Source organism: Clavelina lepadiformis, chromosome 3 (genome assembly GCF_947623445.1).
Source record: "Clavelina lepadiformis chromosome 3, kaClaLepa1.1, whole genome shotgun sequence".
In the NCBI taxonomy this organism is placed as follows: Eukaryota; Metazoa; Chordata; class Ascidiacea; order Aplousobranchia; family Clavelinidae; genus Clavelina; species Clavelina lepadiformis.
The window spans coordinates 20,742,871-20,769,141 of NC_135242.1; the positions used below are offsets into that span (position 1 = coordinate 20,742,871).

The 26,271-nt window shown below is 36.0% G+C and overlaps 2 protein-coding genes across 4 annotated transcripts in view; both read left to right on the forward strand.

The window, feature by feature from the left end:
- The window catches only part of LOC143448332 (membrane metallo-endopeptidase-like 1), a 32,897-nt gene extending 21,375 nt beyond the window's left edge, over nucleotides 1-11,522 (forward strand). Inside the window, exons 1-17 of one of the 2 annotated variants that reach the window (XM_076948022.1) lie at nucleotides 3,825-3,831; nucleotides 4,033-4,134; nucleotides 4,227-4,356; nucleotides 5,419-5,514; nucleotides 6,436-6,597; nucleotides 6,829-6,909; nucleotides 7,088-7,293; nucleotides 8,642-8,803; nucleotides 8,971-9,227; nucleotides 9,406-9,628; nucleotides 9,818-10,101; nucleotides 10,222-10,375; nucleotides 10,514-10,672; nucleotides 10,740-10,805; nucleotides 10,919-11,020; nucleotides 11,096-11,172; nucleotides 11,373-11,522. In XM_076948022.1, coding sequence (XP_076804137.1) covers nucleotides 4,036-4,134; nucleotides 4,227-4,356; nucleotides 5,419-5,514; nucleotides 6,436-6,597; nucleotides 6,829-6,909; nucleotides 7,088-7,293; nucleotides 8,642-8,803; nucleotides 8,971-9,227; nucleotides 9,406-9,628; nucleotides 9,818-10,101; nucleotides 10,222-10,375; nucleotides 10,514-10,672; nucleotides 10,740-10,805; nucleotides 10,919-11,020; nucleotides 11,096-11,172; nucleotides 11,373-11,481 — 2,367 coding nt within the window. In that variant the 5' untranslated portion in view covers nucleotides 3,825-3,831; nucleotides 4,033-4,035 and the 3' untranslated portion in view covers nucleotides 11,482-11,522. Of the gene's footprint in view, nucleotides 1-3,824; nucleotides 3,832-4,032; nucleotides 4,135-4,226; nucleotides 4,357-5,418; nucleotides 5,515-6,435; nucleotides 6,598-6,828; nucleotides 6,910-7,087; nucleotides 7,294-8,641; nucleotides 8,804-8,970; nucleotides 9,228-9,405; nucleotides 9,629-9,817; nucleotides 10,102-10,221; nucleotides 10,376-10,513; nucleotides 10,673-10,739; nucleotides 10,806-10,918; nucleotides 11,021-11,095; nucleotides 11,173-11,372 lie in introns of those variants that run through there. The other variant, XM_076948024.1, reaches the window with a different exon arrangement.
- Nucleotides 11,523-16,105: 4,583 nt separating this feature from the next.
- On the forward strand, nucleotides 16,106-24,367 carry LOC143450634 (membrane metallo-endopeptidase-like 1). Of its 2 annotated transcripts, XM_076951261.1 has the most exons (18): nucleotides 16,106-16,193; nucleotides 16,353-16,438; nucleotides 16,640-16,741; nucleotides 16,834-16,963; nucleotides 18,026-18,121; nucleotides 19,043-19,204; nucleotides 19,436-19,516; nucleotides 19,695-19,900; nucleotides 21,248-21,409; nucleotides 21,577-21,833; nucleotides 22,012-22,234; nucleotides 22,424-22,707; nucleotides 22,828-22,981; nucleotides 23,120-23,278; nucleotides 23,346-23,411; nucleotides 23,525-23,626; nucleotides 23,702-23,778; nucleotides 23,979-24,367. In XM_076951261.1, the coding sequence occupies exons 1-18, from the start codon at nucleotides 16,121-16,123 to the stop codon at nucleotides 24,085-24,087; spliced, it is 2,529 nt and encodes an 842-aa protein (XP_076807376.1). In that variant the 5' UTR covers nucleotides 16,106-16,120; the 3' UTR covers nucleotides 24,088-24,367. The 2 variants fall into 2 exon arrangements, with proteins under 2 accessions (XP_076807376.1, XP_076807377.1); XM_076951262.1 differs by lacking the exons at nucleotides 16,106-16,193; nucleotides 16,353-16,438; nucleotides 16,640-16,741; nucleotides 16,834-16,963 and adding an exon at nucleotides 17,425-17,452.
- Nucleotides 24,368-26,271: the final 1,904 nt, after the last annotated feature.

Consider the following 26,271-nt stretch of genomic DNA (forward strand, 5'->3'; position numbering starts at 1 on the left):
TAACTTCAATTTTACAGAACAAGGGAAATAACTCAGAGAAGAGAGAATTTCCAAGAGAGCGATTTAAATCCAACACTTGTTTTATATACTAAAATATTGACCAATGAGCGAGTGCCAAATTAACTGCTATCACACGTGTACATGTGTCCATGTTATTCTAAGCTTTTCATCACAAAGAATTCAAATCGATTTTACACCAGTACAGAAAACCACTTGACACACTTACTACATCACATGTTGGTTTGAAACTACGATTGTGATTAAAGATACTAGAACAATACCTTGCTACCATAAACCACGTGTCGCATTGTACGTTATCTGAACGTTTTCAAGTACACTCAAACTTTACGCCGTGAAAACAATGCTATTTGAAACACTTCAATCTGCGTTAAATATGTCGGTTCTGAATTTCTTGTTTGAATAAGAGATTAACACGATAAATACGTCTGTTTTAACATTTACTTAATTCCAGCCAGAGAGAATGCAAAAACCGCCTTTTAAAAGTGTCAATTATAATTTGATGATATCCAAACGCCACAGTCCGAATATTTCTTTAATGATTAATTATAATAGAGTTTGCTCCACACTTGAATTCATTATTTCTAATGTCAAGTACTGACACAGTGACAGCCAGTGTTGCAGATGAAACCACAGCCCGTGTTAAGAAAACTTGGATAGTGTCCAAACTACGTAACAGACCAAGTAGGCAACTTGTCTAAAATCGCTTGGCTGTCTACATTGTGTGCGTACGTACACAAAAGTGTAAGATATTCGTTTTAAGGTAAACGCTTAAAAGTAATCAAAACCAACCCACTCGAGACAAGTCAATTCGTTCGAAACATTGAATAGATTCCAATCCATTCTTTGAAAAAAATGACTCGGGTTATTGTACGACTCCGGTAAATATTGCAGCAAACCCTGAAGACAAAGAAAATGCCCGCGTACAAGACAACAATATCAGCACAAATACATTTTTATGCTCCAATAGAATCAGATTGGCTATTCTTTGAAGTGAAACATGATTTGATATAAGACAAGGAATTACCTAGTTAAAGTTATAGGGTGAACTAACTCTTGCAGAAAACATTGCTGACAACGGCGTCAATATAAAACATAGTTCGTTGTCATAACGTTCTTTTGGACAATTTCATCAATCTACAGTGAACTGCGATGTAAACGTTTGTGAAGGTGGATAACAGGACCAGCGCAAGTGAATGCCTTCTACGCCTGACTGAGAAATCAGATCATTTTTCCGGTTGGTTTTTACAGCCGCCCTGTTATGATGTATTGTAGACCGGTATTCGGTACCAGTATACCCTCAGGCATTGAAGCGTACATAACACACGCGGTGACTTTAACACGTGTTTCCTTCTTTCTATTTCTATAAGTGTAGCTTTTGAGGAAAAGTGAGAGCTTTTTGCTTCTTGGAACCAACAAACAAACGAAATGATCAATGACCACATCTGAAGTACTTCACAGCAGTCATCTTACAACACATGTTTTTTACGTAGATAACGCATGGATTTGACAACGTTGGTGGCCAGTTTGACAAATACGGAAACCTATAAAACTGGTGGAGCCGTACCTCGCAGCTTAATTTCTTACATAATACAACTTGTATTGTAGACCAGTATTCGGCAGTTAAGTGGGATCTGGCAGATGGTCGTAATGTAAGCTTAATAAGAATGTTGAAAGAGCAACTTGGTACGGTAACAAACAAGTTATTTTAACCTTGCAATTGACAGATAAACGGCAGGCAAACCACCCATGAGAACCTTGCAGACAATGCCGCAATTCGACAAGCATAAGTTTTAAATGAAATTTTAACAAAACCGGTACTGTATGTAAAACATTGGTGTGTGTAATGTTAATATATTTGTATTTTGAAGTATTTTAGTTTGCTGATATGAAACTTCATTCATGTTTCCTTCAAAAAATTACTTTCATTTTCAAGAATAAAAACTCCAATTATGAATTTCCAATAATTTGGAAAAGCTTACAATTGCAAGAGAGGTGATGATGCCATGTATCCCCAGCAAGCCGATATATGTAAAGTATGGTCACCACCTGATCAGATACTTTTGACAAGGCAACTGCTCTGTGTATTGCACTGTATATATCATCGTTGAACCGGCACCTGCTAGAAATTTTCAAAACAATGCAAAGGCATCGAAAAAGACTTATTTCACCAACCTTTAACAAAATTGCATATCTGGGAACAGCAATAATGAGTATGTTTAAGTAAGACCGTGATCTCGTTAATGAAATAAAAACATCGTCAAAGAAAAAGTTGTAAGAGGCCATAAGTTTGATTATACACAATAGGAAAGTTAAAAATTATTCTAAATATATGGTTACAAATAATGCTTACAGCTGTCAGGTTGTCCACTATTGTATGCAGCTGGGTAAAACGTTAAAGGTTTTGATCACTTGCCCCCAGACAAATAATAAAAATCTTGAAACGTGCTTGCTCGATTCATTGCTACTTGTATGTAGTATTTCGGAAATTTTCTTTACTTTGGAGATAACTTTCAGTTAAACAGAATTTACTTACACTGTATGAAGCTTTGTCAGGGTTATAAAAAGGACTGTCCGAATGTTTCTTTAATGATAAATTATAATAAATTTTGCTCCCCTCTTGAATTCATTATTTCTACTGTCAAGTACGAACACAGTGACAGCCAGTGTTGTAGATGAAACCACAGCCCGTGTTAAGAAAACTTGGATTGTGGTCAAACTACGTAACGGACCAAGTAGGCAACTTGTCTAAAATCGCTTGGTTGTCTAGGCTACAAACTCTACATCGTGTGCGTTCGCAAACAAAAGTGTAAGATATTCGTTTTAAGGTAAACGCTTAAAAGTAATCAAAACCAACCGACTCGAAACAAGTCGAATCGTTCGAAACATTGAAAAGTTTCAAATCCATTCTTTGAAAAGAATGACTCGAGTCATTGTAGGACTCCGGTAAATATTGCAGCGAACCCTGAAAACAATGAAAATGCCCGCGTACAAGACAACAATATCAGCACAAATACATTTTTATGCTCCAATAGAATCAAATTGGTTATTCTTTGAAGTGAAACATGATTTGATATAAAAGAATGGATTACCTGGTTAAAGTTATAGGATGAAAATTACAGCGCTACACAAAACTTAAAGTCAACAAAAAAACAATTTGATTCTTTCAAAAAGGAGAAAAATCATTATTTTTCACGCTTGTGTTTAGTAGAATCACCAGAATAATTATAATAGAAAAAGTAGGCAATAGCAAGCGCAATCCATAATCACATAAAATTGTTAATTGAATATTACGGCACAACCACAAAAAAGTTAAGCTTAGCATTAGCTGTCAGTGCAAAATCAGGAGAATGCCTTCAGGTTTAAATAATCTGGCCATTTTTGCTTTGCGAGAAAAAGTTAATAAAGCGAACTGAAGCTTGGGCAGAAAGTTTATAAATAGAGAAGGCAACGCACGGAAGCTCAATACAAAATAATTTATTTTAGATGTAGAATATGAAGATGTTAGGCGAAATTCGCAAATACGTGTTTTTTTGCGCAGTTTGCTACATTGTTAAGTCTGCTGTAGGTGAGTAAAACAAGCAACTAAGAGAGGTTATTACTTTACAAATGGGACCAAAAACCGTTGTTTTAATGTTGATGTCAATAACATAAAATAACACCGCTATATCTATTATAAGAGCGAGTGGATAGTTTTAATCATGTGTTGATTAATTATAATTCATAGGTAAGATCTGCTGGGATTGTCCTCCTTCTAAAACCAAAGAAGAATGTGACGATAGAGGTCGCCTTGTGGAATGCAACGATCCTGGGGTGAAAACGATAACTCATTATATTAAAGTTCCTTGAAAACAACCAGTATAATATCAGACTTAAACAAAATTAATATCAGTCATGCATGCACCATCCTTTTCCCTTACTAACTTTAAATCATATATTGTGATAAAACGTGACGTAACTGATTTCAAGGAGTTTGAGAATAACGCTTACAATAATCGCGATGCAAAATTCTAGGCAATGTGTCAGATTCAAGTTCGATACGGAGGTTGGGGAAACGACCCAATGGTGAAAAAATCTTGCAAAAAGAGATATGCTTGCAAAAATGATTATCGCCAGGTAAAATCGTTACATCGAGAAAAGTCGACTTTTGTCTAATTTACTGACATCGTTATATAATCGCGGCAACCAAATTGTTTGAAATTGCTTAGAACTTTCGCAACGCTGGAGGAAAATATGGTTCAACATTACAATGCAATGGAGGCCCGCCTACCTCGGTCTGTACATGCTGCTGTTCCAAGGATCTGTGTAATAAAGATTCTTGGGAATGCAAACCAAGAGGTAACCATAGTACTTAACTCTTGTCAAGAGTAGTAGTATAGTCTATAATTGCTTGCGAAAAGAAATCACAGCTGTTAAATTGCTCAAATACAGAAGCATATAGTCGAGTGGAAAGAACTCGAGTCAGAGACTCGACTCCGACTCGAGTTACTTTTTCAAATACTTGATATCAGTCTTTTTCTAAGAAAGTGAATAAATGACTTGAATCGAGACTGTAGCCTACTTGAAACGACCCGACTTGACTCGGGTCGTTTCTTTATATTACGTTTTAACATTCAGATAAAACGATTCTCTATCAGTTGGTCCAAACACATGAAATTGAAGGGGCAAGTCCTGAAACAACTTGGCCTTAAATCAAAGAGTATCAGTCAGTAAATAAAATGGTGAAATAATTTGTGCTGATATGTACTGGTTCAGTAGTTATTGTCATAAATAAGTGGCAAAAAACGCAAATTGGACTTGAAGTTAATAAAACCAGTGATGACAAGAGTAAGACATGACTTGATATTAAAGTTTAAAAAATAACACTAAGTATTTATCATTACACAATCAAACCCGGAAGTAAACACTTCTCCTTTGGCGATGAACGCACGGAAGGGTTATAATACTATACCACATACTTTTAAGCTATATCTAATATTGACATCTTATTGATAAGTTACTGTTAAACCCGGAAAGTGCTCGGAATGATTAGTGTCAGCCCAGTTTATTAATAAAAAGAATATTTCTTTATAAAACTATGCCCCATGTTTTTATGGGAACCTACTTTGCTACAAGTCTATGGCAAGATCTTCGTTTCAGTTTTACAAAACAGTGTATAAAGTTAATGAAAGATTTTGCTAAGCCTACGAACTATCTATAGGGTTTTAACCAGGATTTCAATTTAACTGTATATCTGAGGTTGATGTTTCTATATAAAGAAAGTAACTTTAACCAAGAAAAAGTCGGTAAAGCGAAAGTCAGCATCACAATTTTGTCGTATTTAATGTGTTTGAAAATAGCCACAGTATACTTTTTGTGAGGACCCAAACTTTTCTATTAAAAGTTTAAAATGGATTTCAGGCACGGTTGTAACCACCCTGCCACCTCCAAAATCAACGACCACTGCAGGAGAAACTCAAAGTGAAATCTGCGAAAGTCCGGCTTGTGTTACTGCAGGTGAGTGTAATTGAAAAAAGTCTTGTTCTTAGATTTGCTTGGAAAGGCGATTCCAGAATAATTGTGCCCAAACGCTTGCCGTTGTCAACGGAAGTTTGCAATAACGATTTTACGAGCTGTTTGCATAATTTTTGTAAAGAAGACACAAGAAAAGTGTTTCTTTTTAATATTGAAGCAATGATGTTCGCCATGGAGACTGTTTACACAAAAATTAAAAATAGCGTCGACACTAAGTCGTAAATTTGATGGAAGCGTTTCGCATTAACCCTGTCTAGAAAAGCAATTTAAGCACAAATTTAAGCGCTATACTGAAAAGCAAAGTTTCTTGATAAAGCAGATATGGACATTCATTGATCACTTGCGAGTGATCCACAAGTAAAATTAAGAAATACGCATTGACAACACTTAACACAATTAACCCTTAAGAAGGCGTCAAACACCTAAAACTATGACCTCTATGATTTTGTTGGACTCTTACGTAGGGCTTTAAAAAACCTATTTAGACCAATCAGAAGGCAGTGTGTTTGGTGTTGCTTTCTAGCCTGGGAATTACCCCAGCAGCTGGCGTGCTTCAATGTCCCAGGTCGCGTGCAAAATTACAATAAAACTTAGCATGAAAGTAGCTAAAATTGGGTTTTTAGGCCAAAACTTCTAGGGTTTATTTTGGGCTTCTGTTAAACAAATTTTAATCATGGTTTTTCGATGGTATTATATGAAATGGTAAACCAAATCATACTAAACTGACATGCAAAATTTCAGAGAGCCCCATGAAGGATTTTTCGAGAAATTTGTCATTTAGTAAACTCAATGTATAATAAAACAAACGTTTTTATGACATTTTTGGTGTTCGACGCCTCTTTAATGTGTTTTGTCCTGTGCGGACAATAATTGGTATTTATTTTATTTTCATACATGTTCAAGCATCACGGATATTGAACGCAATGAATCGAGACGCGGATCCGTGTAACGATTTCTTCGAATATGCTTGCGGCACCTGGAACGTGGACCACATCATTCCCGATGATCAGTCATCCGTATCCACCTTCAACACGCTGCGTGATGACGTGTCTAAAGTTCTTAAAAGTTAGCATATTAAAAGTGCACTGTGTACAGCATAATTAAACTAAAATTTGTAACACAATATATTTGCAATGCAAGAGAACATACATATAAAATCTATATAGATCATTTGCAACTTAAAATACTTAACTTTATAAAATACTGCAAGTATAATGCCGTATTAAATATCTTGTTCGTTTAAACGGCCTTTTCAGGCAAGTCTTACGTGTTAAAATGCGATATTTCTTATATAAGCTGTTCTGGAAAGACCTTCCAATGGCGACCGGGATTCAGTTGTTAAAGCAAAAAACTTCTATGCTTCGTGCATGAATACAAGTATGTGAATTGCGAACTTTTTTCTTGAACTAGTTAAAAAAAATACTTTTCCATGCTGCAGTATATCATGAATGGATAAATTCTAATAAAGATGTTAAGGACCACCCATAACCAATATTGATAATTAATATAAGTTCGCCATTACTCAAAGGAAAAGAGATATCTCCTGTGTTTTTAGGTGTTATTGACACGCTCGGTGTAGATCCAGTGAAGGCATTGATCACTGAAATGGGCGGTTGGCCGGTGATTGGTGATCCATTTGATAGCTCTGCTTTCAATTTTGAAGACACGCTCGGTAAATTTAGGTCTGTGTATGGCACCTACGGTATCATGTCCAGTTGGGTCAGCGCTGACGACAAAAATTCATCGGTCAACATCTTTCAGGTCAGTTATTTGGCTTTATTTTTACGATTTGTACAAAGTATCCATCACACAGTTTAGATAATATTTTTACTTTGAATATTGTCGTTAAAAAACTCATATAAAATAGGTTTCGCACAGCTAGACTCGACTCATTCCACGCCGTGCTCAGTTCAATTTCGTTAATGCTTCACTGTCAGCTTCATACAAAGGAGCGACAGAAGTAAATATAAAAAACCAAAGCATCAATTAACTTATCAACATAGCATCAGCACCCAACACAATTTTAGAACTTTGAATGGTATGCGAGCCAGTATCATCCAATGTAAAGAAAAGGTACTGATGAAATGACTATAATTTATCGTGTTTGTCATTATTGACGTCAGGGGGCTGTAAATTGGTAAAAAATGAAAGAATAGCTAAAAGTATGAAAAGCTTGACGTGTGGAAAACATTTACGTAACCTCTCCTAATATGTTCAGCAAAGCAAACATTGCACGGTGTGGCTGATACAACAGGATCGTAAATCATATATCCATTTTAAAATCAATTACCGTTTCTAACGAAAAAAAATAATCTTCCCAATTGGCGGTTAGCAAAATTTTTCAATTTCAAAAGAAAAAAGAAGGAAATAAAAATCAACCAAAACAAAAATGGCACCTTTCACATTCCAAGAATAAAGGAATGAGATCGAAAAATTTCTATATTGCATATTACGCCTATAGCTATGCTTCTCAGATAGTGCAAAGTATATACGGTTTATCCATCACGTGTAGCACCCTGACAAACGCAATAGATCAGATACTCGGCCATTATGAGATAGGAAAACGTTCCTGAAAGCATTCTTTATTCATTTTATGTCACAATGTTGACTTCCACAGAGTAACGACCTATTTGCACAATTGCAATAGTTGTAGCCAAAAGCAAACCTTGCTACCACAGAGCTTTAGCTTGAGCTGTGTTATAAGTTTGAACTGCAAATATTAATTTTGGTTCTCCAATCAGATAGACATCGTAGAATAAACTGAAAAAATGCCCTAACCGGTGCACAAGTTTGCCTGTGACGTAGTCAAGTCGGTTTGTAAATACAAAACAAAAACAGAGAAAAAAACTATGAACGGGATCTAATCTATGTAAATATGATTTTGATCACGTATTAGCACGTTATTGTAACGTACCATGCCGCCTTATCCCCGATTCAACAAAAACTCGTTGAACGGAGTTGTTAAATTTATCACTGACTAATTAAAACGTCGAATGCAAAGAAAAAACCATGAAATATATTACTCATTTACTTACAGCAAATAATACCAGACCGTAGTGAAACAAGCAGCTAACATAACCAGCAGGTCTAATTTTCCTCAAATTTTTAGATGGACCAACCTAGCCTTGGAATGCCGGACCGTGATTACTACCTCAACGAAGACACCCGTGACAAAACCGAGCCTGGTTATAGACAATTTATGATTAACTTCATGACAATGATCGCAGGTTCTTCGGCCGACGCTACAAAAATTGCAAATGTCTCTGATGAGGTAAGAAGGCTTTGCGTCCATTCCTATAATAAGTGCTGCAATGTGTGAAATGTGATTTTGAAAATAGTAGATTTTCAAAGACAAAAACATTTTTTTATAATTCCGTTTTTGTTAAAGCCACTAAATAACTTTTTCAAATACGACTTATAGAAATCGTACATTTTCAGATCATCGATTTGGAAACCGAGCTAGCTAAGGCGATGGCCCCAGATAGCGAGCGACGAGACACCTTTGCAATCTACAACAGACTGACACTAACGGAGCTGAGCACTAATGTTTCAGGCGATATTGATTGGGTTCAATACATGAATAAAGTGCTTGAGGTAACTGATGGTCCGCTCACTGCTACTGCTGATGAAGAAATCGTTATCTACGATCCCGAGTATCTCAAGAACGTGACATCCATAATTAACAGCAGATGGGAGTAAGTTAACAAATCAAAGTTTAAACTGATTAGAACAAGTTTTGCAACAAAACTGTTTCTTTTCTTTGTCGTTTTTATTTTAGGCGAGTGTAAATTTTTAACAAGTCGACTTCAACACCTTTAACTGACGTATGCTGTTTGGCTCTACAATATTCTAAAAATTCCATCCGTTGTTTAGGCTTGTTCAAAACTATCTGGTTTGGCGAGTTCTGAAAGATAGAGTTAGCTACATGAGTGCGGATCTGAGAGAAACAAGAGCGCCATACACTGAAGCTGTATCAGGAACAACTTCGGAGGAGGCGAGGTGGCTGACATGCAGCGACACCACCGAGGGATACTTTGAGATGCCGGTTGGCTCGCTTTTTGTGGAGGAAGCTTTCCCGGAAAAAAACAAGGCAGTGGTAAGACAAATGTAAAGTAATATTCTATTCTCAACCTAAGAAGTTTTTGCGATATAACAAGCAAGTTTGAACAGAATTAAATTAGTCAAATCGTATCAAAAGTTAATTACTATATTTTTCGATATATTATTGAAATTCACAAAGTTTCAGACCCATTAAAATTTTGAACTCAATTTGTTTGTCTTCTAGACCTTGGAAATGGTGGAGAACATAAGAGTCGCTTTCAAAGGGTTCCTGCCCGCAAACGACTGGATGGATGACCAGACAAAGTCAGCTGCTGAAGTCAAAGCTGATCAAGTGACACCGATCATCGCTTATCCTGATTATATCGTGGACGCGTCAGATCCGAAGATGGACAACGATTATGACATGATAATCACACCGAACGAATACTTCAAAAGCATCCAAGAGTTGGTTGTTTGGGGAAATAAAAATTCCTTTGGCAAACTCCGAGAACCCATTGATTTCACCGAGTGAGTAGGCTACTGCATGCATACCATTAAGGTGCAGCTAAGTCATTAATTACCACGACAGCTCTATCTGAACATCCTGTCGTGGTTAATAATGTCTCCTTTACGCTCGTACGTGTTTAGATGGATAACCGGACCAGCCATTGTAAATGCTTTCTATTCGCCGTCAAGAAATCAAATCGTATTTCCGGCCGGTATTTTGCAACCACCCTTCTACGACGCAGGGCAACCTAATTCTATGAATTATGGTGGAATTGGAATGGTCATCGGCCACGAAGTGAGTCATCGTTGCAGTTGCAATCATTATTCGTTAATTTGGAAAGTCGGTCTGTAAGCGTTAGAGAAAAGTAAACGGTTCAACAAACGAGAAACCTTGAGTAAAGTAAAAATTGCAACAAAATATACTTTTACCAAGATCACTCACGGATTTGACGATAGCGGCTCGCAATATGATGGGCACGGCAACCTGAATAACTGGTGGACCGATTCATCAAAAGAGAATTTCAACAACAAGTCTCAGTGCATGATTGACCAGTATTCGTCTATGACATGGGCAGTGGCGGATAATCGAAATGTATGTGGAGCACAATTGTAATTAAAAGACATATTAGCGATGTTAAATATCGACTTTATACTTGTAGCTGAATGGTGAACTGACCCTTGGAGAAAACATTGCTGACAACGGTGGTATAAGAGAAGCATATACTGTAAGCCAAATTTTCCAAACTATATTCAAACTATTGCAAATATTTGTGTCAATTATGAAAAAACTTTATTTATAGTTAATTTTTGGTCTATTTCTACCTTATTTACCATACAGGCTTATAAAACATGGCAATCCCAAAATCCTCAAGGTGATCTGAGGTTACCTGGATTAGGAAACTTCACACAAGATCAATTATTCTTCCTCGGATACGGTCAGGTAAAGCTTTGCTTTGATCAAACGAATTGTTACCTTTTGCAAAAGTAAGTCAGTTGTCTCCGTTCAAAAATGCAGGTGTGGTGCGGCACATACAAAGAAGCATATGCCATTAGATTGCTCACAACTGACCCTCATAGTCCTGGAGAGTTCAGGTTCGTAAAGTCTCAACAATGAAACAAATGCGTTTTAAACTAATTAGTTTGACCCATTGAAACATAATGTAAAGAAAGCATGATCAAATGGATCATATCAATTTCCAAGACAAAGCAAAGATTTCAAATTAGTAAGCTAAATCTTCTGTAGGTTATGTTAATACAATTAGGCTACTCACGAAAAGTATTCTCTTTATCAGAGTTAACGTACCGAGCATGAATTTCCCTGAGTTCGGTGAGGCTTATGGTTGCCAGAAGGGTAAAGATGGAATGTATCCGAACCCAGAAGACACGTGCCGAGTTTGGTGATTAAATGAAAAAATTGATACTGACAAAACAGATGAACGGTAAAAGACGGGCCCTGTAAATACAACACTGTTTCAGATTTTTTCATCTATCATTCCATATAATCGTTTCATGTTTAATTTATATACAGTATTTTGATAACATTGAACTAACTTCACGAATTCGTTCCACGTCACCCTATGCAATATGCATTTTAAATCTGCAGTAATCTGATGTCTGGTAATTTTCACTTGTATTCTAGCGTTTTGCAAATCAAGTTTTTAATAAAAGGCGTTTTGCGAAGTATTGGTTTTTCTTTCAGGTCGGGAAGAAAAAATTGAAAAATAATTGAAATTGAAAATTAATCCAATAAAATTTGCTAAACGAAATCTTGGCAGTATTTATCATAGCACAATATTAAAGGGGTAAATTAATTTACAGTAAGTATCAATATAGTGATCATTCGTTTCTTAAGACCAGCAGTAACGTACTGCAAATTCAGATGAAGCCTTAAATCGAGTGCAAGGCGCCCAGTTTTATAAAAAGATCACTTTGTAACTTCGCAAATAAAAAGTTGCTTTAGAGTTTAGACAGTTGGAGTGCAGCAATAAAGGTAAGTTTTGAAGTTATACAAACAATTTGTGTTGCCTGTCTGTATATTTTGCTATGTACATTACATTATTAACTATTGTGAAACAGGTAAGTTTTCGTTTCGTTTCATTTCATTTCATTTCTGAAATAATGATACCATACATGTAATTACTAATTACGAGTTACGATATAATTTTAGCATATCAAACAAATTACCTGTAGAAGACATTTCTATATGGGGAAGATACATTGCGAGAAGGAATTCGATAAAACTAAGATAACTAACTTATAGAGAAAGTGCCAAAAAGCGCTTGTTTGGTGCGTGTTAATTGAAAATATGTCAATAAGGTAATATTTTTGCTTTTAAAGTAGATGTCTGACGGTTTTAGCAGAAACTATACGCAAGTTGTGTTTAAGAAGATTATTCGCAAATCATAATCTTGAAAGCGTGTGATTGGTGGTTGTTGATCTAACGCCAAAAGGCTTACATCAACTGTGTAAGATTAAACCTTTTAACTATAAACAAGCGGAACAGCTTTGACCACCTGGTCACCACCTGGTCACCACCTGATCAGATACTTTTGACAAGGCAACTGCTCTGCGTATTGCACTGTATATATCATCGTTGAACCGGCGCCTGCCAGAAATTTTCAAAACAATGCATATGACATCGAAAAAGACTTATTTCACCAACCTTTAACAAAATGCATATCTGGGTAACAGTAATAATGAGTAGGTTTAAGTAAGACCGTGATCTTGTTAATGAAATAAAAACACCATCAAAGAAAAAGTTGTAAGAGGCCATAAGTTTGATTATACACAATAGGAAAGTTAAAAATTATTCTAAATATATGGTTACAAATAATGCTTACAGCGGTCAGGTTGTCCACTATTGTATGCAGCTGGGTAAAACGTTAAAGGTTTTGATCACTTGTCCCCAGACAAATAATAAAATCTTAAAACTTGTTTGCTCGATTCATTCCTACTTTAAATATGCGATGCGATGGAAAAATAGTATTTTGGCAAGTTCCTTTACTTTGGAGATAACTTCCAGTTAAACAAAATTTACTTACAGTGTATGAAGTTTTATCAGAGTTATAAAAGGACTGTCCGAATGTTTCTTTAATGATTAATTATAATAGAGTTTGCTCCCCTCTTGAATTCATTATTTCTAATGTCAAGTACGAACACAGTGACAGCCAGTGTTGTAGATGAAACCACAGCCCGTGTTAAGAAAACTTGGATAGTGTCCAAACTACGTAACAGACCAAGTAGGCAACTTGTCTAAAATCGCTTGGCTGTCTACATTGTGTGCGTACGTACACAAAAGTGTAAGATATTCGTTTTAGGGTAAACGCTTAAAAGTAATCAAAACCAACCCACTCGAGACAAGTCAATTCGTTCGAAACATTGAATAGATTCCAATCCATTCTTTGAAAAAAATGACTCGGGTTATTGTACGACTCCGGTAAATATTGCAGCAAACCCTGAAGACAAAGAAAATGCCCGCGTACAAGACAACAATATCAGCACAAATACATTTTTATGCTCCAATAGAATCAGATTGGCTATTCTTTGAAGTGAAACATGATTTGATATAAGACAAGGAATTACCTAGTTAAAGTTATAGGGTGAACTAACTCTTGCAGAAAACATTGCTGACAACGACGTCAATATAAAACATAGTTCGTTGTCATAAAGTTCTTTTGGACAATTTCATCAATCTACAGTGAACTGCGATGTAAACGTTTGTGAAGGTGGATAACAGGACCAGCGCAAGTGAATGCCTTCTACGCCTGACTGAGAAATCAGATCATTTTTCCGGTTGGTTTTTACAGCCGCCCTGTTATGATGTATTGTAGACCGGTATTCGGTACCAGTATACCCTCAGGCATTGAAGCGTACATAACACACGCGGTGACTTTAACACGTGTTTCCTTCTTTCTATTTCTATAAGTGTAGCTTTTGAGGAAAAGTGAGAGCTTTTTGCTTCTTGGAACCAACAAACAAACGAAATGATCAATGACCACATCTGAAGTACTTCACAGCAGTCATCTTACAACACATGTTTTTTACGTAGATAACGCATGGATTTGACAACGTTGGTGGCCAGTTTGACAAATACGGAAACCTATAAAACTGGTGGAGCCGTACCTCGCAGCTTAATTTCTTACATAATACAACTTGTATTGTAGACCAGTATTCGGCAGTTAAGTGGGATCTGGCAGATGGTCGTAATGTAAGCTTAATAAGAATGTTGAAAGAGCAACTTGGTACGGTAACAAACAAGTTATTTTAACCTTGCAATTGACAGATAAACGACAAGCAAACCACCCATGAGAACCTTGCAGACAATGCCGCAATTCGACAAGCATAAGTTTTAAATGAAACTTTAACAAAATCGGTACTGTATGTAAAACATTGGTGTGTGTAATGTTAATATATTTGTATTTTGAAGTATTTTAGTTTGCTGATATGAAACTTCATTCATGTTTCCTTCAAAAAATTACTTTCATTTTCAAGAATAAAAACTCCAATTATGAATTTCCAATAATTTGGAAAAGCTTACAATTGCAAGAGAGGTGATGATGCCATGTATCCCCAGCAAGCCGATATATGTAAAGTATGGTCACTACCTGATCAGATACTTTTGACAAGGTAACTGCTCTGCGTATTGCACTGTATATATCAGCGTTGAACCGGCACCTGCTAGAAATTTTCAAAACAATGCAAAGGCATCGAAAAAGACTTATTTCACCAACCTTTAACAAAATTGCATATCTGGGTAACAGTAATAATAGTAGGTTTAAGTAAGACCGTGATCTCGTTAATGAAATAAAAACATCGTCAAAGAAAAAGTTGTAAGAGGCCATAAGTTTGATTATACACAATAGGAAAGTTAAAAATTATTCTAAATATATGGTTACAAATAATTAAAACCCTTACAGCTGTCAGGTTGTCGACTATTGTATATAGCTGGGTAAAACGTTAAAGGTTTTGATCACTTGCCCCAGACAAATAATAAAAATCTTGAAACGTGCTTGCTCGATTCATTGCTACTTGTATGTAGTATTTCGGAAATTTTCTTCACTTTGGAGATAACTTCCAGTTAAACAGAATTTACTTACACTGTATGAAGCTTTGTCAGAGTTATAAAAAGGACTGTCCGAATGTTTCTTTAATGATAAATTATAATAAATTTTGCTCCCCTCTTGAATTCATTATTTCTAATGTCAAGTACGAACACAGTGACAGCCAGTGTTGTAGATGAAACCACAGCCCGTGTTAAGAAAACTTGGATTGTCGTCAAACTACGTAACGGACCAAGTAGGCAACTTGTCTAAAATCGCTTGGTTGTCTACATTGTGTGCGTTCGTAAACAAAAGCATAAGATATTTGTTTTAAGGTAAACGCTTAAAAGTAATCAAAACCAACCGACTCGAAACAAGTCGAATCGTTCGAAACATTGAATAGTTTCAAATCCATTCTTTGAAAAGAATGACTCGAGTCATTGTAGGACTCCGGTAAATATTGCAGCGAACCCTGAAAACAATGAAAATGCCCGCGTACAAGACAACAATATCAGCACAAATACATTTTTATGCTCCAATAGAATCAAATTGGTTATTCTTTGAAGTGAAACATGATTTGATATAAAAGAATGGATTACCTGGTTCAAGTTATAGGATGAAAATTACAGCGCTACACAAAACTTAAAGTCAACAAAAAACAATTTGATTCTTTCAAAAAGGAGAAAAATCATTATTTTTCATGCTTGTGTTTAGTAGAATCACCAGAATAATTATAATAGAAAAAGTAGGCAATAGCAAGCGCAATCCATAATCACATAAAATTGTTAATTGAATATTACGGCACAACCACAAAAAAGTTAAGCTTAGCATTAGCTGTCAGTGCAAAATCAGGAGAATGCCTTCAGGTTTAAATAATCTGGCCATTTATGCTTTGCGAGAAAAAGTTAATAAAGCGAACTGAAGCTTGGGCAGAAAGTTTATAAATAGAGAAGGCAACGCACGGAAGCTCAATACAAAATAATTTATTTTAGATGTAGAATATGAAGATGTTAGGCGAAATTCGCAAATACGTGTTTTTTTGCGCAGTTTGCTATATTGTAAAGTCTGCCGTAGGTAAGTAAAACAAGCAACTAAGAGAGGTTATTACTTTACAAATGGGACCAAAAACCGTTGTTTTAATGATGATGTCAATAACATAAAAGAACACCGCTATATCTATTATAAGAGCGAGTGGATAGTTTTAATCATGTGTTGATTAATTATAATTTCCAGGTAAGATCTGCTGGGATTGTCCTCCTTCTAAAACCAAAGAAGAATGTCACGATAGAGGTCGCCTTGTGGAATGCAACGATCCTGGGGTGAAAACGATAACTCATTATATTAAAGTTCCTTGAAAACAACCAGTATAATATCAAACTTAAACAAAAGTAAAACCAGTCATGTATGCACCATCCTTTTCCCTTACTAACTTTAAATTATCTATTGTGATAAAATGTGACGTAACTGATTTCAAGGAGTTTGAGAATAACGCTTACAATAATCGCGATGCAAAATTCTAGGCAATGTGTCAAATTCAAGTTCGATACGGAGGTTGGGGAAACGACCCAATGGTGAAAAAATCTTGCAAAAAGAGATATGCTTGCAAAAATGATTATCGCCAGGTAAAATCGTTACATCGAGAAAAGTCGACTTTTGTCTAATTTACTGACATCGTTATATAATAGCGGCAACCAAATTGTTTGAAATTGCTTAGAACTTTCGCAACGCTGGAGGAAAATATGGTTCAACATTACAATGCAATGGAGGCCCGCCTACCTCGGTCTGTACATGCTGCTGTTCCAAGGATCTGTGTAATAAAGATTCTTGGGAATGCAAACCAAGAGGTAACCATAGTACTTAACTCTTGTCAAGAGTAATAGTATAGTCTATAATTGCTTGCGGAAAGAAATCACAGCTGCTAAAGTGCTCAAATACAGAAGCATATAGTCGAGTGGAAAGAACTCGAGTCAGAGACTCGTCTCCGACTCGAGTTACTTTTTCAAATACTTGATATCAGTCTTTTTCTAAGAAAGTGAATAAATGACTTGAATCGAGACTGTAGCCTACTTGAAACGACCCGACTTGACTCGGGTCGTTTCTTTATATTACGTTTTAACATTCAGATAAAACGATTCTCTATCAGTTGGTCCAAACACATGAAATTGAAGGGGCAAGTCCTGAAACAACTTGGCCTTAAATCAAAGAGTATCAGTCAGTAAATAAAATGGTGAAATAATTTGTGCTGATATGTACTGGTTCAGTAGTTATTGTCATAAATAAGTGGCAAAAAACGCAAATTGGACTTGAAGTTAATAAAACCAGTGATGACAAGAGTAAGACATGACTTGATACTAAAGTTTAAAAAATAACACTAAGTATTTATCATTACACAATCAAACCCGGAAGTAAACACTTCTCCTTTGGCGATGAACGCACGGAAGGGTTATAATACTATACCACATACTTTTAAGCTATATCTAATATTGACATCTTATTGATAAGTTACTGTTAAACCCGGAAAGTGCTCGGAATGATTAGTGTCAGCCCAGTTTATTAATAAAAAGAATATTTCTTTATAAAACTATGCCCCATGTTTTTATGGGAACCTACTTTGCTACAAGTCTATGGCAAGATCTTCGTTTGAGTTTTACAAAACAGTGTATAAAGTTAATGAAAGATTTTGCTAAGCCTACGAACTATCTATAGGGTTTTAACCAGGATTTCAATTTAACTGGATATCTGAGGTTGATGTTTCTATATAAAGAAAGTAACTTTAACCAAGAAAAAGTCGGTAAAGCGAAAGTCAGCATCACAATTTTGTCGTATTTAATGTGTTTGAAAATAGCCACAGTATACTTTTTGTGAGGACCCAAACTTTTCTATTAAAAGTTTAAAATGGATTTCAGGCACGGTTGTAACCACCCAGCCACCTCCAAAATCAACGACCACTGCAGGGGAGACTCAGAGTGAAATCTGCGAAAGTCCGGCTTGTGTTACTGCAGGTGAGTGTAATTGAAAAAAGTCTTGTTCTTAGATTTGCTTGGAAAGGCGATTCCAGAATAATTGTGCCCAAACGCTTGCCGTTGTCAACGGAAGTTTGCAATAACGATTTTACGAGCTGTTTGCATAATTTTTGTAAAGAAGACACAAGAAAAGTGTTTCTTTTTAATATTGAAACAATGATGTTCGCCATGGAGACTGTTTACACAAAAATTAAAAATAGCGTCGATACTAAGTCGTAAATTTGATGGAAGCGTTTCGCATTAACCCTGTCTAGAAAAGCAATCTAAGTACAAATTTAAGCGCTATACTGAAAAGCAAAGTTTCTTGATAAAGCAGATATGGACATTCATTGATCACTTGCGAGTGATCCACATGTAAGTTTAAGAAATACACATTGATAACACTTAGCACAATTAACCCTTAAGAAGGCGTCAAACACCTAAAACTATGACCTCTATGATTTTGTTGGACTCTTACGTAGGGCTTTAAAAAACCTATTTAGACCAATCAGAAGGCAGTGTGTTTGGTGTTGCTTTCTAGCCTGGGAATTACCCCAGCAGCTGGCGTGCTTCAATGTCCCAGGTCGCGTGCAAAATTACAATAAAACTTAGCATGAAAGTAGCTAAAATTGGGTTTTTAGGCCAAAACTTCTAGGGTTTATTTTGGGCTTCTGTTAAACAAATTTTAATCATTGTTTTTCGATGGTATTATATGAAATGGTAAACCAAATCATACTAAACTGACATGCAAAATTTCAGAGAGCCCCATGAAGGATTTTTCGAGAAATTTGTCATTTAGTAAACTCAATGTATAATAAAACAAACGTTTTTATGACATTTTTGGTGTTCGACGCCTCTTTAATGTGTTTTGTCCTGTGCGGACAATAATTGGTATTTATTTTATTTTCATACATGTTCAAGCATCACGGATATTGAACGCAATGAATCGAGACGCGGATCCGTGTAACGATTTCTTCGAATATGCTTGCGGCACCTGGAACGTGGACCACATCATTCCCGATGATCAGTCATCCGTATCCACCTTCAACACGCTGCGTGATGACGTGTCTAAAGTTCTTAAAAGTTAGCATATTAAAAGTGCACTGTGTACAGCATAATAAAACTAAAATTTGTAACACAATATATTTGCAATGCAAGAGAACATACATATAAAATCTATGTAGATCATTTGCAACTTAAAATACTTAACTTTATAAAATACTGCAAGTATAATGCCGTATTAAATATCTTGTTCGTTTAAACGGCCTTTTCAGGCAAGTCTTACGTGTTAAAATGCGATATTTCTTATATAAGCTGTTCTGGAAAGACCTTCCAATGGCGACCGGGATTCAGTTGTTAAAGCAAAAAACTTCTATGCTTCGTGCATGAATACAAGTATGTGAATTGCGAACTTTTTTCTTGAACTAGTTAAAAAAAATACTTTTCCATGCTGCAGTACATCATGAATGGATAAATTCTCATAAAGATGTTAAGGACCACCCATAACCAATATTGATAATTAATATAAGTTCGCCATTACTCAAAGGAAAAGAGATATCTCCTGTGTTTTTAGGTGTTATTGACACGCTCGGTGTAGATCCAGTGAAGGCATTGATCACTGAAATGGGCGGTTGGCCGGTGATTGGTGACGCTTTTGATAGCTCTGCTTTCAATTTTGAAGACACGCTCGGTAAATTTAGGTCTGTGTATGGCACCTACGGTATCATGTCCAGTTGGGTCAGCGCTGACGACAAAAATTCATCGGTCAACATATTTCAGGTCAGTTATTTGGCTTTATTTTTACGATTTGTACAAAGTATCCATCACACAGTTTAGATAATATTTTTACTTTGAATATTGTCGTTTAAAAACCCATTTAAAATAGGTTTCGCACAGTTAGACTCGACTCATTCAACGCCGTGCTCAGTTCAATTTCGTTAATGCTTCACTGTCAACTTCATACAAAGGAGCGACAGAAGTAAATATAAAAAACCAAAGCATCAATTAACTTAACAATATAGCATCAGCACCCAACACAATTTTAGAACATTGAATGGTATGCGAGCCAGTATCATCCAATGTAAAGAAAAGGTATTGATGAAATGACTATAATTTATCGTGTTTGTCATTATTGACGTCAGGGGCTGTAAATCGGTAATAAATGAAAGAATAGCTAAAAGTATGAAAAGTTTGACGTGTTGAAAACATTTACGTAACCTCTCCTAATATGTTCAGCAAAGCAAACATTGCACGGTGTGGCTGATACAACAGGATCGTAAATCATAAATCCATTTTAAAATCAATTACCGTTTTTAACGAAAAAAAATAATCTTCCCAATTGGCGGTTAGCAAAATTTTTCAATTTCAAAAGAAAAAAGAAGGAAATAAAAATCAACCAAAACAAAAATGGCACCTTTCACATTCCAAGAATAAAGGAATGAGATCGAAAAATTTCTATATTGCATATTACGCCTATAGCTATGCTTCTCAGATAGTGCAAAGTATATACGGTTTATCCATCACGTGTAGCACCCTGACAAACGCAATAGATCAGATACTCGGCCATTATGAGATAGGAAAACGTTCCTGAAAGCATTCTTTATTCATTTTATGTCACAATGTTGACTTCCACAGAGTAACGACCTATTTGCACAATTGCAATAGTTGTAGCCAAAAGCAAACCTTGCTACTACAGAGCTTTAGCTTGAGCTGTGTTATAAGTTTGAACTGCAAATATTAATTTTGGTTCTCCAATCAGATAGACATCGTAGAATAAAGTGAAAAAATGCCCTAACCGGTGCACAAGTTTTCCTGTGACGTAGTCAAGTCAGTTTGTAAATACAAAACAAAAACAGAGAAAAAAACTATGAACGGGATCTAATCTATGTAAATATGATTTTGATCACGTATTAGCACGTTATTGTAACGTACCATGCCGCCTTATCCCCGATTCAACAAAAACTCGTTGAACGGAGTTGTTAAATTTATCACTGACTAATTAAAACGTCGAATGCAAAGAAAAAACCATGAAATATATTACTCATTTACTTACAGCAAATAATACCAGACCGTAGTGAAACAAGCAGCTAACATAACCAGCAGGTCTAATTTTCCTCAAATTTTTAGATGGACCAACCTAGCCTTGGAATGCCGGACCGTGATTACTACCTCAACGAAGACACCCGTGACAAAACTGAGCCCGGTTATAGACAATTTATGATTAACTTCATGACAATGATCGCAGGTTCTTCGGCCGACGCTACAAAAATTGCAAATGTCTCTGATGAGGTAAGAAGGCTTTGCGTCCATTCCTATAATAAGTGCTGCAATGTGTGAAATGTGATTTTGAAAATAGTAGATTTTCAAAGACAAAAACATTTTTTTATAATTCCGTTTTTGTTAAAGCCACTAAATAACTTTTTCAAATACGACTTATAGAAATCGTACATTTTCAGATCATCGATTTGGAAACCGAGCTAGCTAAGGCGATGGCCCCAGATAGCGAGCGACGAGACACCTTTGCAATCTACAACAGACTGACACTAACGGAGCTGAGCACTAATGTTTCAGGCGATATTGATTGGGTTCAATACATGAATAAAGTGCTTGAGGTAACTGATGGTCCGCTCACTGCTACTGCTGATGAAGAAATCGTTATCTACGATCCCGAGTATCTCAAGAACGTGACATCCATAATTAACAGCAGATGGGAGTAAGTTAACAAATCAAAGTTTAAACTGATTAGAACAAGTTTTGCAACAAAACTGTTTCTTTTCTTTGTCGTTTTTATTTTAGGCGAGTGTAAATTTTTAACAAGTCGACTTCAACACCTTTAACTGACGTATGCTGTTTGGCTCTACAATATTCTAAAAATTCCATCCGTTGTTTAGGCTTGTTCAAAACTATCTGGTTTGGCGAGTTCTGAAAGATAGAGTTAGCTACATGAGTGCGGATCTGAGAGAAACAAGAGCGCCATACACTGAAGCTGTATCAGGAACAACTTCGGAGGAGGCGAGGTGGCTGACATGCAGCGACACCACCGAGGGATACTTTGAGATGCCGGTTGGCTCGCTTTTTGTGGAGGAAGCTTTCCCGGAAAAAAACAAGGCAGTGGTAAGACAAATGTAAAGTAATATTCTATTCTCAACCTAAGAAGTTTTTGCGATATAACAAGCAAGTTTGAACAGAATTAAATTAGTCAAATCGTATCAAAAGTTAATTACTATATTTTTCGATATATTATTGAAATTCACAAAGTTTCAGACCCATTAAAATTTTGAACTCAATTTGTTTGTCTTCTAGACCTTGGAAATGGTGGAGAACATAAGAGTCGCTTTCAAAGGGTTCCTGCCCGCAAACGACTGGATGGATGACCAGACAAAGTCAGCTGCTGAAGTCAAAGCTGATCAAGTGACACCGATCATCGCTTATCCTGATTATATCGTGGACGCGTCAGATCCGAAGATGGACAACGATTATGACATGATAATCACACCGAACGAATACTTCAAAAGCATCCAAGAGTTGGTTGTTTGGGGAAATAAAAATTCATTTGGCAAACTCCGAGAACCCATTGATTTCACCGAGTGAGTAGGCTACTGCATGCATACCATTAAGGTGCAGCTAAGTCATTAATTACCACGACAGCTCTATCTGAACATCCTGTCGTGGTTAATAATGTCTCCTTTACGCTCGTACGTGTTTAGATGGATAACCGGACCAGCCATTGTAAATGCTTTCTATTCGCCGTCAAGAAATCAAATCGTATTTCCGGCCGGTATTTTGCAACCACCCTTCTACGACGCAGGGCAACCTAATTCTATGAATTATGGTGGAATTGGAATGGTCATCGGCCACGAAGTGAGTCATCGTTGCAGTTGCAATCATTATTCGTTAATTTGGAAAGTCGGTCTGTAAGCGTTAGAGAAAAGTAAACGGTTCAACAAACGAGAAACCTTGAGTAAAGTAAAAATTGCAACAAAATATACTTTTACCAAGATCACTCACGGATTTGACGATAGCGGCTCGCAATATGATGGGCACGGCAACCTGAATAACTGGTGGACCGATTCATCAAAAGAGAATTTCAACAACAAGTCTCAGTGCATGATTGACCAGTATTCGTCTATGACATGGGCAGTGGCGGATAATCGAAATGTATGTGGAGCACAATTGTAATTAAAAGACATATTAGCGATGTTAAATATCGACTTTATACTTGTAGCTGAATGGTGAACTGACCCTTGGAGAAAACATTGCTGACAACGGTGGTATAAGAGAAGCATATACTGTAAGCCAAATTTTCCAAACTATATTCAAACTATTGCAAATATTTGTGTCAATTATGAAAAAACTTTATTTATAGTTAATTTTTGGTCTATTTCTACCTTATTTACCATACAGGCTTATAAAACATGGCAATCCCAAAATCCTCAAGGTGATCTGAGGTTACCTGGATTAGGAAACTTCACACAAGATCAATTATTCTTCCTCGGATACGGTCAGGTAAAGCTTTGCTTTGATCAAACGAATTGTTACCTTTTGCAAAAGTAAGTCAGTTGTCTCCGTTCAAAAATGCAGGTGTGGTGCGGCACATACAAAGAAGCATATGCCATTAGATTGCTCACAACTGACCCTCATAGTCCTGGAGAGTTCAGGTTCGTAAAGTCTCAACAATGAAACAAATGCGTTTTAAACTAATTAGTTTGACCCATTGAAACATAATGTAAAGAAAGCATGATCAAATGGATCATATCAATTTCCAAGACAAAGCAAAGATTTCAAATTAGTAAGCTAAATCTTCTGTAGGTTATGTTAATACAATTAGGCTACTCACGAAAAGTATTCTCTTTATCAGAGTTAACGTACCGAGCATGAATTTCCCTGAGTTCGGTGAGGCTTATGGTTGCCAGAAGGGTAAAGATGGAATGTATCCAAACCCAGAAGACACGTGCCGAGTTTGGTGATTAAATGAAAAAATTGATACTGACAAAACAGATGGACGGTAAAAGACGGGCCCTGTAAATACAACACTGTTTCAGATTTTTTCATCTATCATTCCATATAATCGTTTCATGTTTAATTTATATACAGTATTTTGATAACATTGAACTAACTTCACGAATTCGTTCCACGTCACCCTATGCAATATGCATTTTAAATCTGCAGTAATCTGATGTCTGGTAATTTTCACTTGTATTCTAGCGTTTTGCAAATCAAGTTTTTAATAAAAGGCGTTTTGCGAAGTATCGGTTTTTCTTTCAGGTCGGGAAGAAAAAATTGAAAAATAATTGAAATTGAAAATTAATCCAATAAAATTTGCTAAACGAAATCTTGGCAGTATTTATCATAGCACAATATTAAAGGGGTAAATTAATTTACAGTAAGTATCAATATAGTGATCATTCGTTTCTTAAGACCAGCAGTAACGTACTGCAAATTCAGATGAAGCCTTAAATCGAGTGCAAGGCGCCCAGTTTTATAAAAAGATCACTTTGTAACTTCGCAAATAAAAAGTTGCTTTAGAGTTTAGACAGTTGGAGTGCAGCAATAAAGGTAAGTTTTGAAGTTATACAAACAATTTGTGTTGCCTGTCTGTATATTTTGCTATGTACATTACATTATTAACTATTGTGAAACAGGTAAGTTTTCGTTTCGTTTCATTTCATTTCATTTCTGAAATAATGATACCATACATGTAATTACTAATTACGAGTTACGATATAATTTTAGCATATCAAACAAATTACCTGTAGAAGACATTTCTATATGGGGGAGATAAATTGCGAGAAGGCATTCGATAAAACTATAGAGAAAGTGCCAAAAGCGCTTGTTTGGTGCGTGGTAAATGAAAATATGTCAATAAGGTAATATTTTTGCTTTTAAAGTAGATGTCTGACGGTTTTAGCAGAAACTATACGCAAGTTGTGTTTAAGAAGATTATTCGCAAATCATAATCTTGAAAGCGTGTGATTGGTGGTTGTTGATCTAACGCCAAAAGACTTACATCAACTGTGTAAGATTAAACCTTTTAACTATAAACAAGCGGAACAGCTTTGACCACCTGGTCACCACCTGATCAGATACTTTTGACAAGGCAACTGCTCTGTGTATTGCACTGTATATATCAGCGTTGAACCGGCGCCTGCCAGAAATTTTCAAAACAATGCATATGACATCGAAAAAGACTTATTTCACCAACCTTTAACGCAGTGCATATCTGGGTAACAGCAATAATGAGTATGTTTAAATAAGACTGTGATCTCGTTAATGAAATAAAAACACCATCAAAGAAAAAGTTGTAAGAGGCCATAAGTTTGATTATACACAATAGGAAAGTTACAATAGGAAAGTTACACATTATTCTAAATATATGGTTACAAATAATGCTTACAGCTGTCAGGTTGTCCACTATTGTATGCAGCTGGGTAAAACGTTAAAGGTTTTGATCACTTGCCCCCAGACAAATAATAAAATCTTAAAACTTGTTTGCTCGATTCATTCCTACTTTAAATATGCGATGCGATGGAAAAATAGTATTTTGGCAAGTTCCTTTACTTTGGAGATAACTTCCAGTTAAACAAAATTTACTTACACTGTATGAAGTTTTATCAGAGTTATAAAAGTACTGTCCGAATGTTTCTTTAATAATTAATTATAATAATTTTGCTCCACTCTTGAATTCATTATTTCTAAAGTCAAGTACGAACACAGTGACAGCCAGTGTTGTAGATGAAACCACAGCCCGTGTTAAGAAAACTCGGATAGTGTCCAAACTACGTAACAGACCAAGTAGGCAACTTGTCTAAAATCGCTTGGCTGTCTACATTGTGTGCGTACGTACACAAAAGTGTAAGATATTCGTTTTAGGGTAAACGCTTAAAAGTGATCAAAACCAACCGACTCGAGACAAGTCGAATCGTTCGAAACATTGAATAGATTCCAATCCATTCTTTGAAAAAAATGACTCGGGTTATTGTAGGACTCCGGTAAATATTGCAGCAAACCCTGAAGACAAAGAAAATGCCCGCGTACAAGACAACAACATCAGCACAAATACATTTCTATGCTCCAATAGAATCAAATTGGCTAATCTTTGAAGTGAAACATGATTTGATATAAAAGAAGGAATTACCTGGTTAAAGTTATAG